Here is a 21,789-nt window from a genome sequence, read left to right as displayed (position 1 = left end):
TATATTATATAGATGACCTCTTTTTAAATTATATAATGTAATATTATTTAATAATATATATATATATATATATATTTATATATAATTTAAAAATGATAAAGATATATACTTGGTAAATAAGATAAAATGAAATATTTTATTTATTTTTAATTTATTTCAAAATTATTATCATATGTAATTTTATCAATTATTTAATCGTTATGGATAGTTATATCAAAAATTAATTCTATATATATTTGATTATATTAAAAGATAATATTATGAATAATGAATAATAAATAATAATAAATAAAAAAAATAAAAAAAAAATTTGTTAAAGGGAATTTGAAAAAAAAATATGCTGATACATGGCATACGCTTTTTCTTTTATATATTATATAGATTTAATAAGAATATAAATACTATTATTTAATTCGTTAGCATCTTAGTATAATAATAATAAAAAGAAATCAAAAGATGGAAAAGTAAATTTTTAAAAATATAAATATTATTAAATATAAATTAATTAAATAATAATATGTGCCTTTTTATAAATATATTGATAGGTTAGATAATACCTATAATATGTTTTATTGATAATATTATATTTATGATTTATTAACCTTTAATATACATGGATTGATTAAGAGAAACATAAAATCTATTCAATATTTTTGTATTTTTTAATTATTTTGATAATTAATTGATTAAATAAGATAATTTTAAAATTTTAATAAAAATTTTCATTTTTTAAAATTAATTTTTATAATTTTTTATAAATTTTTATTGATATTCGTTAATTTTTAATGTTTTCATGAATATTTTGGTATTTTAAATTTTTAATATTTCCATTTCTATTCATTTTTTGAACTTTGGTTTAAACTTTTATAATTAAACTTCTAAATAAGCATGACTATTTCGTTTATTTTTGCATTTTACATCACTTAAATCTTAATTGTATCTTTCAGGAAAAAAATAAAAAAAGAAGAAGAATTGTTAATTTTAAATTCTATTCTTTAATATAGCTAATAATATTATTGTTTCATCAGTCAACATTCCAATTAAATAAATTGATGTTGGTGTTATAATATTATTCAAATTAATATCCAATTTTCTATGTAATTTTTTTTAAAAAAAAAAACAAAATTAAAGTAGTCGAATGTTGCTTAATATAGGAATCCCATAGAAACGGCTTCAAAAAAAAAAATTAAAAAAAAATTACATAAAATAAAAGAAAAATGTTGTAGAAAAACAATTGAAAAAATTGGGTCAACCCTTGACGGAGAATTTGAGAAAACGGTAAGGAGCTGGAAGAGATAAAGATTGTCTAAAACTTTACCCAAAAAAAAAAAAAAAAACAAATAAAGATTCTCTAAAAACATAATGAATTCTAGTCATTTACCAAAAGAAAAATAATAGTAATAATAATAATGAATTCTTGTCGTGTCCCAATAAAAGCGCGGGACGAGATTCTACTCCGTTCATACAACTTTCAAACAGTTAAAGACATTTGCTGAGTAACTCCTTCAGCTCCTCCACGGTTCATACGCGGCCAATCCATGGCGTGCCACCTGTCATCAATATTCTTCATTCCTTCAACACCTTCACCATTTTCCTTTCCTTAAACCCTACGTATTCTCATACAATATTTATATATATATATATATATATATGCAAATCAACTTCCTAATTTATCCCCCGCCATGTCTGAGTCCTCCCGAAAATCTCTCTACCCAGAAGTCATTCTTACCAACCCAGAAGCTGTTTCTCTTCCCACTTCAAAACCCACTTCTTCTTCGTCGTCCTCATACCCTTCCCTCGACATGAAAGAGCTCGCCGAGAAACTTTTCCCCGATACCGACGATGTCGTTTCGCCGCACCCCACGAATCTCCAATCTTCCGAACAAGTTCTGATCAAGATTCCCGGAACAATAGTCCACCTTATCGAGAAAGAAAACAGCGTCGAGCTCGCTTCCGGCGACCTCATCATAGTCGGACTCCGACAAGGCGATAATATCGTCGCCGTTCTTGCCCGTGTCGGGGATGAGATTCAGTGGCCGTTGGCTAAAGACGAGGCTGCTGTGAAGCTCGACTATTCTCACTATTTCTTCACTCTTCGTGTTCCGGTAAATGGGTCGCTGGAAAATGACGACGATAATGACGGGATCTCGGTCACTGATAATAAGGATCATCAGTGCGATTTGTTGAATTACGGATTGACGATCGCGTCGAAAGGACAAGAGGGTCTGTTGAAGGAATTGGATAGGATTTTGGAAACGTATAGCTGTTTCTCCGTGCAGAAAGTGAAGGGTTTGGAGGGGAATTGGAAGGGACTGGATGGGTCTTTGGCGAGGGAAACTTCACCGGAGGAGTTGAAGTCGAAGGAGAAGAAGGAGTTGATAAGGAAGAGCTCGGCTGCGTACTGGTCGACTTTGGCTCCGAATGTGGAGGATTACAGTGGAAGTGTGGCGAGGTTGATTGCTGCTGGGTCAGGGCAGCTGATCAGAGGGATTTTGTGGTGCGGTGATGTTACGGTGGATAGGTTGAATTGGGGAAATGAATTCTTGAAGATAAGGATGGGTCCGTGTTCCAATTCGGAGATTAGTCCAGAAGCCTTGAAGAGAATTAAAAGGTATATATATTTATAAACTTTGTCTTTCATTAAGAAACAAAGTGTATATATATATTAAGAAACAAAGTGTAATATATATATATATATATATATATATATATATATAAACTCTCTTTCATTAAGAAACAAAAAAAGTGTTTTGATATTAAATATGATGTTTTTAAGCTGGATTTGATTTTATCTATATTTTGTTTTTTGTTATAATCCATCCTCCTGAGGAAAATTGTTTCTCTACTATTAGTATGTCCGTGTCTTAGGCTATTATCCTACCTGTTTTGTCCTATGCAGTCAGATGAATATGTGCTTGCAATGCAAATTTATTTTTTATTTTTTATTTTTTTAATATTTTTTTATTTTAATCTTGTTGCCTGGTTAATAAAAATGACTGTACGTCCACTTATTTTTTGACAGATTGTAGAGACACAACCTTCCATCACGGTTTGGTGCTTCTTTTTTTTTTTTTCATTGCAGCACTAGTTAGAAATGTGATGGAGTTGATATTGTTATCTTTCCTCCCTTTTTTCTTTTTTTTTTCTTTTTTTTTTTTTTTGTCTTCTTCTTCTCGTTTGGTTTCATTGTTTTGATTGTCAAGCAGTTGGTTTCCCATTTTTCAACATGGTATCTTATTTTGTAGTTACTTTTACCAACATCAATCTGGGATAGATGTGTAGAATTTTGAATTTGTTGGTATTATAATTTATCAGACTCTTGTTTGCCTCTAGGCACCTCATATGATGCAGTAACAACATATAACTTCAATCTGTGACATTTCAGGGTTAAGAAGCTAACGAAGATGTCGGAAAAAGTGGCCTCAGGAATCCTTTCTGGGGTTGTCAAAGTATCTGGATTCTTCACAAGTTCAATAGTAAACTCTACGGTGGGCAAGAAGTTCTTTAGCCTCCTGCCTGGAGAAGTTGTCCTTGCTTCCTTGGATGGATTTAGTAAGTCCACTTAAACAACTAAACTTCCCAAATTCGCTTTGGTGTTTTATAAATTTGCGTCCTGTTTTGTATATTATAACCTTGGCTGCAACAAATTGGTAGTCTGTCAGCCATTACATTCTTTGGAGTTTTATCCTTTTTTTTTTTTTTCCATCTATATTTTGTTTGGTCTCTTTACCTGCTATTGCAATTTGTGACCATTCAAAGCTGCCTGTACAAGTTTGTTACTTTACGTGGCCTAGCTTTTTTATCCATATAAGCTTCTCCGCCTCTGTCTTCTTACCTTACCTTAAAAAAAATATGGAGTTGATTAATAGAAGTTCAGTATATAGATTGGTGGCTAACTTTTACAAATAAATCTTCCTATTGGAATATGAAGTGCTCAAGCCTTGGGTGTCCTTTTTTTGGCCTTCCGCTTTCCTTTTACTGATCTTTGAGGCCAAAGGAGCTGAAATGTAGAACAAGATGTCTTTAAAAGTTTTTTCAGAAAGTGTGTTTTATAGCAATATGGAGGTTAAGAAAACATAGAAGATGAAACAGAAATTCCCTAACAGCATAAAACCCAAAGATTATGGGATATGAGTATTCGGCTGGGATATGAGTTCTCATCTTCCTCTGAGTTCATTCCTTTTTGTCCCAAAAATATATTCCTCTGCATAGGTAGACCAGCGTTCTCTTGTTCTCAAATGTGTCTTGATTGTTATGGACAGGCAAGGTATGTGATGCTGTTGAAGTTGCTGGAAGGAACGTGATGTCAACCTCATCAACGGTGACAACTGGACTTGTTTCACAGAGGTAATTCTCAATTTGATAGTAAAAACTAGCGGTCACTTGATACCTAATATTGTGATAATACTTATTAGACTTGCTGTTAACAACATTCTGTTTCTACATCAATAGCAACTTGTTGGCAGTTGGCATAATTTTAGTGGTGTTACTGTTTTATTCTAGTGGAATCTCCTTACCTCAATTAATCGGTTGCTGCCTTTAATGGAGTATGCAAAACCTTATCTTGAATCAAGTGCCATTTTCACAATCTGTACTCATGAAGCTTGATTTGATGGGCTTCCAAATGCGAAAACAGATTCCCACTTATTTGAGAAAACTTATTTCAGCTGTGTTTTAGTGTTTTCCTGACCTGAACATTGCTTTTGGCTGAAATGTTCAAAACTCAATTTTTTTAGCTTCTAACATTCTATTTTTCTCTTGCAGGTATGGAGAACAAGCAGCAAAGTTGACAAACGAAGGGTTCGATGCAGCAGGGTATGCTATTGGAACTGCATGGGCCGTGTTCAAAATAAGAAAGGCTCTCAACCCGAAGAGTGTCATTAAACCTACAACTTTAGCCAAAGTTGCTGCGGAAGCAAATTCTTCCAAGTTGAAGGCTAAACACAAAAAGTGAAAGCGGGACCCCCTTTTTCTTCATCTCTCCTGTTATTGAAGCTGTGAATGAATAGCTGATATAGGAAAAGATGTATGTTATATGCTAAAGTTTGTATTGAGCTTTTACTCTTTGTAGTTGTGAGCGTACTCATATGTTCATTTATAATTTATTGTGGATATTTGAGTGGAAAATGTTTTTCAGCTATTTAGATTCTGCTTTACCTGAAATGTGCTGGGAGAATACTGCCGTCACCAAATTTGCTTTATCAATTTTTTTTATACCAATTTATATTCCAGTACGTTCTTAGTGGATAAATACAAATGAACCTGATATATAAATGCAACTCGTTGGCTGCCTAAGCTGTTGAAAAGAGCAATACAAGTTTTATGTTCAGTTTGTTTTGCTGCATCTGCATAGTGGAAGTACGATAGACATATTATCTTGAATATGTCCATATATTTACATAATTATGTCGATTGTATTCTGTGTTTCACGGCTGTGGTAGTCCCTTCAACAATTGCCATCAAAGTAGGTGTGGAAACCATTGGACAGCCACAACATTTGTAAACACAAGTTTTTGATTGGATACGCAAAATGTACAGTTAATCACTCCTGCTTTGAGATTAAGAGCCATATATATTCGCCAACAAAAACATTGTAAACTTGAGGACAAACAACTTTGATGTTTATGTAAAATTTTGCTGTTATACTATTTTCTCAATGATTTTGTGGGTAAAAGTGCAGATTTTACGATAATTAACACATCTTATTTAGTGAAATTCCATTAAATTCTATTTAGGTATAAAGCTTTCGAATACATAAATGGGGGTTTCCCTCAATAACTAGTTTTGAAAGGCTTATAAGTTTTAAGATCCAGAGCAACACCAGCAAAAGACCCAACAGCAGCTGCTATGGAAATAGCAAGACAAGTAATACTAATTATTTGAAGACCAACCCATCTGCTACTCCATCTCGCAATCTTCTTCTGTGAAATGTACATCTCCACTGGGAAATATACAGTCAGAGGCCAGAATCCAAAAGCTCCAATTATTCCAACCACATCATTGAAGAAAGGCAAGAGCATGGCTATGAGGGTCGTCATAATTACAAACACTGTCCTCCATACCAACCTGAAGAAGTTGAATTGGTAGACGCCGCATAAGGGAATTGGTATTTCATATTCCGCCGTTATGAAGTCCCTTTTTGGCCATTTCTGAGCACTCCATTTCTCCACAAACGCAAACAATGGCTGGCAGTACACCTGCAGAGTGAATTCACAAGTTACAGAGTTTTTTGAGTTTAACCCAGTTGTGTCTGGTTCTCTGTGAACTATATCTGTATATGTGCATGTGTGTATATGTATATACCTGGTATGCACCGATGAGGTGAACAACAATTGCAACATTAGCAATGTCAAGCAGCCAGTAGGGGTTGTAGAATCCAAAGCCGGTCAGGAGGTTTCCTGGTGAATCATCGCCAAAAGCTGCATAGCCAAAGCATCCACAGAGCATGTAGAACACTGTAGTGACAACCACACTGAATAAAGTTGCCTTCTTCATTGTTTTATGTTCAGCTGGAGGAGATTTTATTGTGTCCTGCAAAAGACTCGGCTTTCACTTTCTGAACCATAAATAATCATGAACAATACCTTTCTTTTTTTTCTTTTTTTTTTTTTTGTGTGTGTGTGTGTGTTTGGGAATCCATTTTGGAAGTACCTGAATTTCAACAAGGACCAAGGAAAATGAGTATGCAAAGGCAATAGCTCCCAGTGCTTGCATACTCCTCCACATCTTCTGTGTTGGAGTGACTGTTCCTGCCTTAGTTACTGTTCCTATGCTGATACCCAGCAGGCTTCCTTTGATGGTTCCATTTCCTGCAAGAAATTATCACAAATTACAAATATTTCGCAAATTATTAACTAATTAGTAGTGTTTGTATATGTATATAGTCCTGCTATGATGTGCATTGATCGTTGTGTCTAACTGCCTATTAACGCTTTGTAGGCGGTTAAAGGCCCATCCAAGAAAAATTTTACACACACACGCACACACATATATATATATATATACACCTGCAACTTTGCCTATGCCAAGACTGAGACCCACAGTGGAGTACGTGAAGGACATAATAGCTGCAACAATGGAGAGCCACGATACATGACTAAAATCTTGGATCTGAGAAAATATTACTTCCGAGATTCCAAATGTTATCATGTAGCCATTGCTTGACATATGGCATGGATCTTTGCCTCCACTTTTATGAAAACAGTTTGATCTTTTTATAGCCCTGTACATATGATATGAAAAATAAAAGAATAAAAATAAAAAAAGGACCAAAATGCAATTATTACTCGTACACATATAGATCATGAATTGAAAATGATCAAACTAAAAGTACTAGGCATAAAAGTACAATTCAATGGAGTGAATTAATTAATACAGATAGCAAAATACATAATTAGTTAGATTTTGTGGTCAGAATACTGACATCATGCTGACTGATGCTGCAATAGTGTAGCCAATGGCAGTTCCAAACAGATTCAAGTACTGGATTAAGCCGCATAGCACCACTTTTTTTCCTCCTGCAGCAATATATATATATATATATACACACATGGTGATGATCTTCAAATTGGTAATTGAAGCAGAAATCAAAACGAGTAGTAGTGTTTGTATAAATGGGAAAACGATTGAGATTTGAGATTGTTGAGTGATGAGAGCATGAGATCATGTGAATATAAGCATGGATTAAGTGTACCTAAGTTGGACTTGACAGCATCCATGTAAGTGTAATTTCTCTGGCCCGTGACAGGGTCACCTGCCCTGTAGCACTGAGCCAGTAGGTTAGAAGTATAGAGACTGACAATGGCAAAAAGGAGCATGACAGTTGGTCCTGTAACCCAACCAAGCTGTGCTACTGCCCACGCAAGAGATAGCACTCCTGATCCTATCACTGCTGTGATGATGTGCGATGAGGCCGTCCAAAATGTTCCTGCAAACCCCACCATTTTTTTTTTTTTTAATGTCAATTTACATGATAAGATATAAACACAAGATCAAATGATTAATCATTTTTACCATCTATGATATAATCCTATTAATAGTACCAGTTCTTTTGAGACGGCCATCATCATCGAAGCACTTGGAATAGTTGGACTGAGGATTTATTATTGCTTCAGCTTCACTATTGGCTTTAGGCTGGGCTTCAACTTGCAAGTAGTGCCTGATATCATGTCGCTCTTCTACCTGAAGTGAAAATTGCACGTCTAAGTTCAATATCAAAACAAGAAGATAAGCAACAACAATAACATCAACAACAGCAAAAAGAAGTAGCTAAAGTGAAATATTACAGCCCCATGGTGGATTCTGCTTGGAAGAGTTCGACTCCTGGACAACATGATGGGTTTGAAGTAAATAGCAGATTGGTATTGTTAGAGACAGAGAGAGTAGGAGGCAGTTATTAAGGCTCTGAAGAAGGCAAAGATGGTATACAATATGGTTGAAAAAATTGGTATGGGGGATTTTATAAGTGAAGATAGAGAGTAGCTAATGGGGTGAGAAATGGCTGTGGACGCGTATTAGTGATGTCATAATCAGCCGTGTGTCACACACGGCCCTCCCTTTTAGTGCTTTGTTTCTCTGTTTCAAATATCCTCTCCACCTCCAAGTTTGAATTGCACCACCTCACGTGTATGCTATAGGCCGGAGTTCTAAAATACTATTATTAGATGCAGATGATTAAAGGGTTTGATTTTTTTTTTTTTTTTTGGGTTAAATTGTGTGTAATTTGTTAACTTTAATTTTTTTTTCTAATAGTTCCTATTATTGGTTAATGTTAGTTAATAGTAATTAGACACCTTAATTAATCAAAATTTTAAAGAAAATACCAAATGAAACATAATTTAAAGTTGTCTTAGTTTTTTTTTTTTTTTCTTTGCATTTCTACTTAATTGATATGTATAATAAATTTTAATTATCATTAATATTAATAATCAATTAAAATAAGCAAACTATATATAATTTAGTAAAAATAAAAATACAAACAAAAGACAAACACGTTAACAAATGACATTTTAATGACAAAATTTATATTCCTTTCTAAATAGTTTAGATGATAATGACTAATAATGTTTATCCAATGGAATAAAGATTCTTTCCATTTTAAAGGAAATAAAGGATCTCAATCTGCCTTAACAAAATTATGCCACATGAGCTGTTTAGATCCAAAGGACTATTATTGTTACATGTATCACTATCAACTTAGAAACAATCGCATTAGTTATTGATTGATGCTAATTTCTTTATATGATTTAAAATTAAAAGTTAATTAATAAAATATGTCTATTCAAAATTGAATTGTTAATTGATTACTCTTAGTATATTTACATTACATGATAATTACCTTTTAATAATATTTATATTTAAATAATAAAATAAATTAAGAGCAAAGAAATTAAAAACACAGTTGGATATAAAGAAAGAGTTTCGATAATGGAGGAGGCTATGAAGATGTTGGTCGTCATTCCAAAAGTGCCTGTAAAGTTTACACCATCAATATATAAGATTTTTGAATCAGAACAAATTGCATATGATGGAAGAAGAGCTGGTTTTCGTGTTAAAAAAGAGTATGCCAATAAATCAGAAAGGACTGGAATAATAATCACTTCAAGAAGATTTGTAAAAAATGAATTCGGGATAAAGATAAGCAGAATTATAATATAAAGAGAGGTCGAGCAGAAACAAAGACCAGTTGTCATGCATGCTTTGTGATTGTTCTTAATCGAGACGGTGGAAAACATATTGTGATTGATTTTGTGTATCAGCATAATCATAATCTTCATCCTGGAACAGATAATAACAGCACATATGATGCCATCACAAAGGAAAATGTCTAAAGCCAAGCTGCTGAAATTGATTTGTTATATATTCAAGAACTTGAGTGAGAGTTATGATTGAATAAAATGTTTTGTTTTAATAACCAACTTTGTTTTAAATTTCTTTGTTCTTAATTTATATTATTATTTAATTATAAATATTATTAAAAAGTAATTATAAATATATTATATGATATTTTGATCTTTTTCCCTTAAGAGTAATCAATTATACATATTTTATTAATTCTAAACTATATAAAGAAACTAACACCAATCAATGACTAATATAATTATTTCCAAATTAATAACGATGATATCAAACATTTTAGCCACTAAATCTAAATGATGGATATGCCACAGTTTTGTTTAAACCAAATTGAGATCCTCCATTTCAAGGAAAATGGAGGCTGTTCGATCCAAAGTTCTACAAAAAGTTTATGGGTACACATGCCACACTGCTAATTAACGCCACAAAAATGGGTACATGTTGGCACAATAACGTGATAGCTAGAATAAAAAACAAATGTCTAAATAAAATATCTATAAGAAAAAGGTACATATACATAATCATTAGATAGACGCGGTGCCTCCAAATTAACTTTCTTCTTTTTTTTTTCTTTTTTTTAAAATTTTTTTTTCTTTCATTTTTTCTTTCCAAAGCCAAAATTGAAAGTGCAACTTTTAAACAGAGAGTGTACATGATTCTGTACATTGTGAACTGTGAAAATTTTAGAATGCATGGTATGTGAATAGACAATCGGGAAAGGAATCCGATCGAATTAATTAGTCAATTTATTGTAAATTATTTGGTGTTGTTGAGTAGGGAGTTAGCCAGCATATATGGATCTGCAATCTTAATTAGAACGATTTTAACACCATGCGTGCAAACTGTCCATCGCTCTGAGGGAAATGTTAAGAAAATAGAGATAGTGTAGGAAACATTATTTCTTGTTTAGTTTCTGTTAGGAAATTAATAAATCTAAAAACCAAAGTGTATATATATATATATATATATTATATTTATATCTACAAAATAAATATAAATATAAATCTTTCCATGTATATTAAATATATAAAACAATATATAAATAATTATAGTACGATAAAGAAAAAGAATTCACATGTGTTGTGTTTGTATTATATTCCAAATAAAGTTTATATTTATATAATAATCGAGGCAAGAGTTGAACTCTTTTTTTTTAAGACAATATTCGCTTTGTTATAGTACTCACAGTTTTACAGTGATTGTCTCCCAGGATACAACGATCTCTTCTCTGAATAATAACACTTCAAATTCAAAGAACCACGAACTAGATAAAGTTTCAATTCTCTACACTCACACGTTTATTAATTATTCAATACCTTCAACAATAGTCTCATATGATATTTATAAACTTCAGAAGGATATTAAGAAGGGACATGATGATTCAGACATATATATTGTTTTAAGAGAAGATATATTGTTCCAAGAGAGGACGCACTGTTTCAAGAAAAGATACACTATTTCAAGAAGACATATTGATTGGAAAAAGACACATTGATTGGAATATAGACAGATACATGGAAAACATTACAACTGTTAGTGATGAAACGATGTAAGTTGTAATTTTCTGTCAAAAGTTATAATGTTTTAGAAATAATTTTTAGTCATTATAAATTTTTAACAGTTTCTACAATCTACATTATCTTCAAATGTTTGGTAATCAAAATTGTTACCAAATGCAACTATTTCGATTAGTATCTTATGCCACCAAATTTGAATAATTTCATGTAAGAACCCAAAACAAAAATAGTACTATTCCAATGAACAACTCTTTCCTTTTGATTTGGAGGGAAGCAAAGAGAGGTCCAAGACTAAAGTCTATCGTTTTCGTAAAAGGTTAATATCTTTTGCTCTCTAAACAATCGTACATTTTGCAATTTACTCTCCAATCTATACAAAACCCTCACAATATTGCTATTCAAAACTATTGTTTTTTCCATTATTTTAGGCCAATCAAACATTTTTTACCATTGAATTTGATAAAACTAAGGAGTAACTACAATTAACCCCTCTAACTTTTCTACCTTTTACACTCTGCCCTTCAAACTACAAAAGACCTCATTGCTCATGAATTATCATTTTTCTATCATTTTAGTCCAATTGTACAATTTTTCCTAGTAAATTTGGCAAAATTAGTCATGCATAATGTCCAAACTAAAATATAGTATATAATAAGGATAATTAACTCTAGTAGCCTCTAGTTTTAGAATGTTGCAATATAGACCACATTGAGTCCTCCATTTTTTATTTAGTGCATATTGATCCAATTATAATCATGTACTTCAATATCAACGAACAAAAAATTATAATTAGGATGCTCCACATAAGTTAGTAAAGTCTAAAACATATCCCATTCAGTTTGTAAGGTCACATTCAATATTCCACAATTGCATTAGGAATTAAAAACCGTAAGTATTAAGCTTATAGAAAGATCAATGTGCACCAAATAGAAAAATAAAGGGCTTAATTTGGTGAGTTTAAAATTAAGGGTTTAAATTGCAACATCATAAATTTAGAGAGTAGTGAAATGCAGTTATCCCAATATACTAAATAGTTTCAAAACATAGTTACATGAGTTTTGTATATATTTAATTTCATTAAATTCATCTTTGAAGATTTAAAATACATGATTGGACTTAGTAACAGGAAAGTAATAGTTTAGACGGTAATGTGAGGAGTTTGATAGTATAGAGAGTAAGTGCCAAAAATTTTATAGCAATTATCCCTAAAATTAGTCATAAATAATCCATGTAACTTTGTTTGGAAACATTTTGATTTTATTTTATTTTTGTGCAATATCTGCATCTAATTTGACCAAATTCATCACAGAGAAATTCATGATTGGATTAAGAGCTAGTAAAGTTTGTGGGAATTTAATTACTTTAAAAAAATGATAACCTTTTAGGTAGAAAAGTATAGATCCAAGAAATTAGATTCCCTCCTATGTGAGAAAATATATGAAAAAGTTATTCTCAATTATAGATGTGTCATTTTAAGATCTCAAAAATATAGTTTTAGAATTTTTTTAAAAATACAAACTTACTATTAATTTATTATATAATATTAAATTTAATTATGTATAATTTCTAATTTTTCTGATTTTTACTAAATATGAAAATTAATTTCCAATAAATTAATTTTTAAAAAACTAAATTATAGGAATAAGTTTCTCTTTAAATTTTAAAACTTTCTAAATGAGGCCTAAAGAAAAACAAAAACAAATAGATTGGTGCACAATATGACAATTTTTATAGTTTTTTTTTAGGAGAGAATGCAAACATGCCATAATTTGGAAGGTATAAAATTATACTAGCCCTTTTGTTAATTAGAAAAAGTACTCCGAGTGCATTACTGTAAACTCCTAGTGCATTTTCCGTATTTCCTTAATTATGGGATTGATGTTAATCGACATCATATGAAGTTAGTATAATGATTCTCACTTACAAATAGTTTTTTTTTTTTTTCCTTTTTTTTCTTTTTTTGGTTGCAAACGAAAAAGTGAAAAAAGAAAAATCCCCTTCTTCATGCATGATATCAACAAGATGACTTTCTGCTTTCACGGCCCACGGTTCCCATTCGTGCGGTGTGTGAAGACAAGATCATCTTCATGTTAATCAAAAGTAAGCACTACACCTGTTCCCTCATTAAGATAAACTTAATTAAACAAGGTTAATCAAAATCCATTAATACATAGATTGATAGATAAAAAACAATATTATCAAATATCATAAAATGCTTATAGAGATAATGTAAAATTTGTTTGTGTTTCATGGAATATTCTTGGTGGATTCTAAGTCTTTTTCATCCTTTTAAGTTATGATCATGAGGTGTATAAATTGGCTACATAAAATAAGTTGTTTATGTTGCATTAGTAGGATAGTATATATGCAATCCCCAAAAGTTAACAATCAATGAAGACACTAATTAATTATTAATACATTATAATAAAAGAACCCTGATAGTGATTGGTAACCACAGCATGTAAACGATCAAACAAGCCTAGCATTTATAGAGAAAATCCTAGATTTTGATCACTTTTTACCAAGATACATAGTGATACATGTTGCGTGTTTTTTTCATTGATATATAGCTGAAAAAATGCACAGTTTTCATTGATAAATTAAATGAAAAATAATTAGAATTTCCAATGCTCATTAGATAGCTAGGGAAACATTGAGTCCTCGAGAATATCAGTTTTTCAATGTTTATTGAATTTTACTTTAAATTTCGAATGAAATTATGCCTTTATTAATTGGGACTTTTAATTCTTTAGCTCATAAATTTTCACTAAATTTTTATATTTTATGCTAAGAGAAAGATAAATTGTAAATGAAATGCAATTCAAAGGAATTAGTATTATGTATATTTATGTAAGAAATATATATATATATATATATATATGATAGATTACAATAAACGAAAATTTTTCAAAAAGAAAGAAAAATTACTAGAAAGGAAACTAATGTAATTACATCCCTTGAATACTATGTTAACAAGGAATTCCACACTGTAGTGTGAATGGTTAAAGAAACAGATAACCACAAACTCATATTCCATAGAGCAGTGCAATTTCATAATGAAAGAAAGAGATCATTTACAATTAATTATGTTGGTTCTTTTCCCTTAGTGGATATGGTGACAAGAGGCTTCATTATGTATTTATTAATAATAATATATTGAGATATCATGACATAAATGATTGATATAGTATAATTTTTTTTATTTTTTTTTTTCCTTTTCCTCAAGGCCAACGACTCTGGAACTTAAAGTTTGATAAAAACGGGACAGGTTAGATACATTCCCAAAGCCAAACCAGCCAAATCTCTATTCTTGAAGTGGAAAAGTGGAGTCCCATGATCTCGTGTCCACGACTTAGACATCTCAACGGAAGCATTTCAAAGGTTCAACTTCCAATTATTCATGTGCCTAATGCTTGCTGAGTCTCCTACCATCATATACGACTCCTATAATTAAAGCCCTATAGACACTTACTCAGTACATCAGATTTGACCTTCAATTTCTAATATATATATATATATAAAGTAAGGTAAAAAATACTAAAGATTTACTTTCTGACTTAGATACATCAAATTTCACCTTCAATTTGTAATTAGAATAACATATATATATATATATATATAGTAAGAAAACAAATGCTAAAGATTTACTTTTCACATTCTAAGTCGATCATATACTTATAAAGTCACTATGTTGACCATTATATAGTTTGCAGAAAAATTGGTTTTATATTTGTTTTTACTGATAGAGAGAAGCTTAAAAAAAAAAAAAAAAAAAAAAACGAAACAATGCCCATCCTGGTTATTTTTATCTTGCTTTTAATTAGAATCCTTTAGTTGGCGCCTAGAACCATACAGGCCTTCTCATTGTAAATAGAGGTTGGTGCAATATGCTGGTGGAATGGAACTCAATTATACTCATCAGTAATGTTACTGTTTTTATAACACGTTAATTGTGTATATATATATATATATGAGTTTAGTTGACAATTAAGTGTGTGTGTGTGTGTGTGTGTGTGTATACTAAGCACTTCATTTTCTTTTTGCGACAGTAAAAAGTGTAGTTATTAGATACAGATACCCAATGGGATCATACGGGAATTAAGATCTCTGAATTGGGCGCAGGCCAAATCCTCTTAAATTAAAGCTAGCTATATATAAATTTTAACATTCTTAATTCCTCAATTATTTCTATGTCTCAAGCAAATTTTTAATGCTCTCAGGAGTTATACGCTTTTCACTCACATACAGGGACGTAGCTAGGATTCCGTATTTGGGTTTTTTTTTTTTTTTTTGGGTTAAAGGAATTTCAATGATATGGGAAAATTTTATTAATTGAGAAGTAAAGCTCTACCTAGTTAAAATGAGACATAATGAGTCATATTCTCTTAATATTCATATAGCTACAATACTACATTAACTTTTAAAAAATATATAATAAAAAAAACACTTTTAAAAAAATATATATGAGAGTAAAATATGTTAAATTTAAACAGAATAAATATAACAAAACACTTTGATCTACAAAAAGAAACAATAAAAATTTGCAATATTAAGGAAAACATAAAATATACTTATTATAATAATCAAGTCTCTAACTAATTCATTTAAACTGGCCAAAAATATCATCACAATCATTTCTTAATCTACAATTTATCTAATCAAACGGGCACACATCCTAACTCATGATCACAATTTTAATATGAAACTAATTTTAATTAAAAAAGATAAAATTTCATAGTTCTAACCCCTAACTACCCATATTTTTTTCCTTAAAAAATCCAAAATAATTTTTTTATATCCAACAAGAAATTAAGAAAACCACTTAAAAATCCAAAATTGTCTATGTTTTAGGCATTATCCAATTTTTCTTCCAGTCCTTTTTTCTAATTTTCTTATTTTCACCCTTTTTTTCTATATAAATATAAATACTAACAAAAAAAAAAAAAAAAAGGGGTTGAGTGCCCTTGAGCCCACTCTAGCTATTTGATAGTTACATCATCGCTCACAAACGGATGAAACCTACACATACGGATTCCACATGGATCCCATCCATTTCTTCGAGAAGGAAGTACAACTCCCGAAAAGAGAATATAGATTTTTACAACTTCTCTCCATTTTTGCTCAGTAAAAACAAGTTCAGTGTCAATGAAGAACAAATAGTTTGTTTAGATTCTTCTTTTCTACTTTTCTTACTTTACTTTTTCTACTTTATCAAATAAAGTGTTCCAGTGTAAACACTATGCAATTATCAATTTTTTTTTTTTTCTTTTTCTTTTGAGCAATGTTTCATTACCGTATGGAAAGAGAACAAAATAAAATTATAACCAATATAATACCTATATATAATAATAATTATTGACTGGCCAATGGAAATTTATTTATTTATTTTTGGCTAAAGGAAATGAGTAGTACTTATTGACCCGTGAAGCATGCTTAGCACTTTGGCTGTGTGTGGCATATTTATGAGTCGCTAGTGGAAATTGTAAGTAATTACATAATAATAATTCATGATTGGAATTATGCAACTGGTGAAAATAAATAATGAAACAGTTATAAATTTGGTAAGAATCGACAAGTAAACAATATGTTCAAAAATCTTTGAAGGAGATTTGACCCAAGTCCACGCACCCTCAAAGGTGGATTGGTCCTACCACTCTCTCATTTCCCATGCTCACTGTCATTGGGACAGCATTGCAAATTGTTTTATACCAATAAATTGCAATGGGTTTTCAAAAAAAAATCCACTTGGTCGGAGATAATACAGCCCTATAAATCTAGCCTTTTGTTTTAAACTTTGCCCGAACCAGTTGCCGGCATAAGAGATAAAGAGCACACAGCCAACGAAATTGTCATCAAAGTGGGATTTTGTATTCGACAAAAACAGTTGATGAAAAATTCAAATTTAAAATTATTATCTAAATATCAAAAATATGATTAATCAAAATATTAGAGTATATCGAGTGATGAATGTGAATTTCTATTTAGAATATTTCTAATGATTAATGTAAATTTTTATTTATATGGTATAATAATTAACATTATCTAAATATATGTGACATAAATATCTAATTAATTTTAAAATTATTATTTAATAGTGGTGTGCATAAAAGTCATATATTGCTATTAATTAATTAAATGTTTTAAATTTTTATTTTATTTTATTTTTTAAAATTGAATTTTTTTAAAAAAATTATATTTTAGAAAATTTTAACTTACTTTACAGAAATCCTGTAAATGTAGAAGATTACCTCGACATTATTTATTTATTTATTTTTCCTTGATATATCATCTTGAGCTTGTTAGGGTGTTTAAACAAATTTATTGAAGAAGCATTTTTTGAATGGTTGCTATTTTTCTAATATAGTAAAAAAAATTTAATAACAAACAAAACCATTAGACATGCTTTTAAACGCATAAAATTGATATCGTCTAAATCTAGATAGTATAAATATATAGTTAATTTTAAAATTGTTTTCCAATGAGAATGTGTAAAAGGATATTTATACTTATTAATTAATTATATATGTTATATTAAATTTTTTTTTTAATGAAAAAATAATTTTTAAGAAAAATATTGTTTTAAATAAACTTCATAGTATCTACCTGATAAAGCATCCCAAAAAAAAAAAAAAAATCTCTTTAATAATGCCTATTTTTATTTTCACAATAATTTGATAGAATGTTTAGACAAACCTATTGAAAAGATTTTTTTTGAATAATTGTTATTTTTCTAATATGGTCAAATAGATTTACTAATAAACAGAACCATTAAAAATATTTCTAGCCAATTCTCATTGATGTATGTCATTTTGCAAACCAATCTTCTCCTATTCCTACATATTTGATCATTGAAAATTCATAAGGTGAAATAATCCATATATTTCTTTATTTTAATATAAAATTATAGAAAAAAGATAGAGTTCGAAATTTGTGAATTTTAAAACGTTGTGATAATTTTAATATCTCATCTTTCTATCTATTTAGCTCTTAAATTATATTAAATATTATAATTTAAAATTTAAAAAATAATTAAATATATCAGATATAACGTTAAATACATTTTTTGATCCGAAAGATGCAAAAAAGAAATTATGAAACCCATTTTAAGTCTGGTCGTGTGGATGAACGTTGTAAAAAAAAAAAAAAAAAAAAAAAAAAAGGTGAACGAATGTAGTAGCTTAGTAGAGCCCAGCCCAGCCCAGTTTTCCGTTGTCTACGAAGCCCAGGGTTTCGACTGAAAGGTGAAAAACGTTGCGGCTTGGCTCCCGTTCTGTTGCTTTCAGTTTCATTGCCTGGTACAGTATCGATCGCAAGGAAGAAAAAAGAAGAAGAAGAAGGATGGCCGTTTACTATTGCGACGGTGCAATCACGGTGTTTGTGTTTCGTAGGAGTGGCTCTGCAACGACGTCGTCGACAAGTGCGCTGCAGAAGAACTCCACTACTCCAGGTACAACGTTCGCACATTTGGTTCACTGAACCTTGATTTTTAATTAATCGGGAATGGAATGGATTTATAACACTTCGTTGTTAATCTTTCTCAGACTGGAAGTTTTCCGACTTTGGAAGCTAATGCAACTCGAAGAAATTCCCCAATTTCCTAATGCGGGTTTTCGGAAGAAACTTTCGGGGTAACCAATTCGTTGATTTGCTTAAAGTATAAGTTGCTAATTGCTTCTTTTTTGTCACTGTTTTGGGCTTGGATTTGTAATGTGACTTTAAATAAAAACTAAATAAGTATTTAGGCTTTCTAAGTTTAATATGCATCTAGGTGAGGCACCCAATTGACTGATTTTGTTTCCGTTCTGCAAATTACATTATAATATAGTTTTATATGGTCCCCTAGGACATGAAATTTAAATACTTTAATGATGGGAAGTGGCTCAATCTTTGAAAATATTTGGTTGTTTTTATGTCCATTTCCTAATTCTTTTGGTTAATGATAACGGAAATAATGGATCACGTTATTATCTTATACTAGCATTTCAAAACGATTCTACACCAAATTTGTGTGCCAATATCTTTGTGATAATTGCATCCCTTTTGTCCTTTATTTTTACTATTTTTGTGGAGTAGATAATGAGAACATCTTAATGTGGTCTTCAAGTCTTGATGCTTGACTGTAGTTGTGCTATATTGATTATCATGGTGAAATGGAGTGCCTAAAAAGGTATAAAAAGATGTCTTTTTTTTTTCTTTTTCTTTTTTCAAAAGTAATATATCAGTACAAGAAAGCCAAAGGAACTTAAATAGAAATTGTTCCATGTGGGGTTCATAGAAGTCTATATGTGGGCTTTGTACCCTACCTTGACATAAATTTGCATATTGTCTTGTTTGGTTATCCATATGAGTTATAATAACACATAGAATTCGTTAATTGTGTAAGCACTTTTTAAGACAATTAAATATGAACCTCAAGTTCGTGTTAAATGGATTGGTGAGACCTCAATTAAAGTGCTGTCTATTGTTTAAGCCGAGCATACCCCTTAGTCTATGCTTGTGTGGGGTCAATATGCTAAATTAGTTCCATATGGATATAATGCTTAGCACAAATGACAGCAGAGCATATTTAGCATGGCCTTATTTTCACTTGCTGTATGTTTTGTATATGAACCATCTAGGAAGCTTAAGTTCTTTTTGGATAAACTTTTCTGTGTTCTTAAGTGGTAATGCATGTAAAACTTAAAACCTCTTAATATGCCGAATATTTAGCTTACATATGTAGCTTTTAATACATGAACTATATATAGTCTAGAAAGTGCCATGTATCCCACATGCGAGGTCTTAATTTACAAATGGAAAAAATGTTAACCCACTGCCCACTTCACCTCAGAGAAGGGGAAAAACTGTTGGTTCATCCTGTTTCACAATGTAAGCATTTATTCTTCCTCTATTGACAATGATTATTTTCTGGTTTAAAATTCACTGATCATGGCAGTAGTTTTTTTACCCAATTCAATCACATATTAAGTTATCTAGGATTGTAGCTAACATAACCAAGGCGGTTGACCTTATGCTATGATATTTTTTGTCAATCAAAAGGATTTCGTTGAACCCAAAAAAAGAACCAAAGCCCAAGTAAGGAGTTAGGATACATAAACCGAGACCAACTTAACTAAGTAAGAGTCTAGGGCAATTGTGGTGCAAAAAGAAAGAAAGAAAAAAAAAAAAATTTATTGACAGAGTTCAAAAAGAAAAAGAAAAAGAAAAAAAAAAATGACAAGAGTTCAAAAAGAAAAAGCCTTCAACATTACATTTCAAAGCCCATTTACACAAAATATGAGCTGCTTTCTTTCTATATCCAGGGATCCAACTAATTGAGCAAGTGGATTTTGGATAGAAAGTCCGTGAATTTGGCACATATCTTCATCAGTTGACTTGATAGTGTGCTTGTTTTTTTTACCAATGATGGATATTTTATTTTTGCTATAAGAGGGATATCATATTTGTGGAACTCTAGGAAAACTATTTCATTGCCGTTACTTGTCAAATTTCTCTGACAACTTTAATTTGTATATGGTCATGACAAGGGATGTGTTCATGCTTTATTTTATCTACAATAATAAACCCACTTTCTATTTTTACCCTAATACTTGATTAGTTTGTCAAGAGCAGGGGTTAAAAGTTTGAGACTGCTGTGGTGACTAAAGAACATGGACAGCGCCAGCTTGGAGAGGCTGAAATTGACGCCATTGTTGCTGAGGTTGAAGCAGAGAAGGCAGCTACTGAGGCTGCCAAGAAGGCCCAAACAAAAGTAACCCAGTTCGAGTTTTCTGACATTGTATTTTTCACCTATGTTTGTTCATTTATATAACATTTTAGGCATTAATAATTTGTTAAAAACTGATCCGGGTGCAGTGCTTTTTGTGTTAAACATCGCTTCCCCAGGTTTGGTTCTTCTCTTTTCTCATTTATCAAAGAGACCCCAGGTTTGGTTCTTCTCTTTTCTCATTTATCAAAGCGACGTGCTAGTTTTTACTTGACAAATTATGGTTTGGCAGTAAGTACTGATGTTTTGAACATAAGAAACATGAAGTCGTTGAGGGTGATAGCAGGACCTACTCATCATATCATTCGATTCTTATGGATTGAAGTTGGGAAAGTACTTACAAGTAGGAGAATAGTTCCTTTATCCGGTTTGTTCTGTCCTAAATGAAAGAGATTTCTTTATAACTACATGGTTAAAATGGAAACAGAGTAATGATATATCATACCTAAACTTATATAAGTATGATGGTCTGTTTTCTTAAATGTCATTCAGGTGGATTGTTATTGGTTTGCTACATTGTTACCTACTATCAGGTTTGAGTCTTCATCATGATCGTTCATTGCGTTGAATTGCAAATGAGAAAAACCATTTCCTTGAGAAAATGTGAGAAATCAAATGGAAAGTGTCGGTGGCTTGACTTTGTATGGAGTT

General features: G+C 30.9%; 2 protein-coding genes and 1 long non-coding RNA gene across 5 annotated transcripts; 2 read left to right on the top strand and 1 right to left on the bottom strand.

The window, feature by feature from the left end:
- Nucleotides 1–1,598: 1,598 nt before the first annotated feature.
- Nucleotides 1,599–5,140, top strand: LOC107427515 (protein EARLY-RESPONSIVE TO DEHYDRATION 7, chloroplastic). The gene is made up of 4 exons (XM_016037894.4): nt 1,599–2,611; nt 3,386–3,552; nt 4,263–4,347; nt 4,765–5,140. Exons 1-4 carry the CDS (start codon nt 1,683–1,685, stop codon nt 4,952–4,954), a joined length of 1,371 nt encoding a protein of 456 aa, XP_015893380.2. The 5' UTR covers nt 1,599–1,682; the 3' UTR covers nt 4,955–5,140.
- Nucleotides 5,141–5,681: 541 nt separating this feature from the next.
- On the bottom strand, nt 5,682–8,584 carry LOC107427503 (amino acid permease 3). The gene is made up of 8 exons (XM_016037882.4): nt 8,286–8,584; nt 8,043–8,181; nt 7,694–7,927; nt 7,424–7,517; nt 7,008–7,222; nt 6,652–6,809; nt 6,304–6,531; nt 5,682–6,197 (listed from the first exon to the last, which is right to left on the bottom strand). Exons 1-8 carry the CDS (start codon nt 8,331–8,333, stop codon nt 5,772–5,774), a joined length of 1,542 nt encoding a protein of 513 aa, XP_015893368.3. The 5' UTR covers nt 8,334–8,584; the 3' UTR covers nt 5,682–5,771.
- A 9,958-nt stretch (nt 8,585–18,542) lies between these two features.
- Nucleotides 18,543–21,503, top strand: LOC107427507 (uncharacterized). 3 transcript variants are annotated; one of them, XR_003057223.3, is made up of 4 exons: nt 18,543–18,819; nt 18,914–19,000; nt 20,985–21,257; nt 21,371–21,503. It is a non-coding gene; the product is annotated as an uncharacterized LOC107427507 (long non-coding RNA). The 3 variants fall into 3 exon arrangements; XR_003057224.3 differs by lacking the exon at nt 21,371–21,503 and having other exon boundaries at nt 18,549–18,819; nt 20,985–21,123; nt 21,228–21,318; XR_001582292.4 differs by lacking the exon at nt 21,371–21,503 and having other exon boundaries at nt 18,563–18,819; nt 20,985–21,318.
- Nucleotides 21,504–21,789: the final 286 nt, after the last annotated feature.

Source organism: Ziziphus jujuba, chromosome 9 (assembly GCF_031755915.1).
Source record: "Ziziphus jujuba cultivar Dongzao chromosome 9, ASM3175591v1".
Lineage (NCBI taxonomy): Eukaryota > Viridiplantae > Streptophyta > Magnoliopsida > Rosales > Rhamnaceae > Ziziphus > Ziziphus jujuba.
Note: the sequence above shows the minus strand (reverse complement) of the source record. Positions and strands in the feature narration are given on the sequence as shown.

Coding starts and splice junctions, on each gene's coding strand:
- LOC107427515 (XM_016037894.4), top strand. CDS start 1,683: ATGTCTGAGTCCTCCCGAAAATCTCTCTACCCAGAAGTCATTCTTACC. Junction 3,553..4,262: donor TGCTTCCTTGGATGGATTTA/GTAAGTCCACTT, acceptor TGTTATGGACAG/GCAAGGTATGTGATGCTGTT. Junction 4,348..4,764: donor ACTGGACTTGTTTCACAGAG/GTAATTCTCAAT, acceptor TTTCTCTTGCAG/GTATGGAGAACAAGCAGCAA.
- LOC107427503 (XM_016037882.4), bottom strand. CDS start 8,333: ATGTTGTCCAGGAGTCGAACTCTTCCAAGCAGAATCCACCATGGGGCT. Junction 6,532..6,651: donor TGGTCCTTGTTGAAATTCAG/GTACTTCCAAAA, acceptor AGTCTTTTGCAG/GACACAATAAAATCTCCTCC. Junction 6,198..6,303: donor ACCTCATCGGTGCATACCAG/GTATATACATAT, acceptor TTCACTCTGCAG/GTGTACTGCCAGCCATTGTT.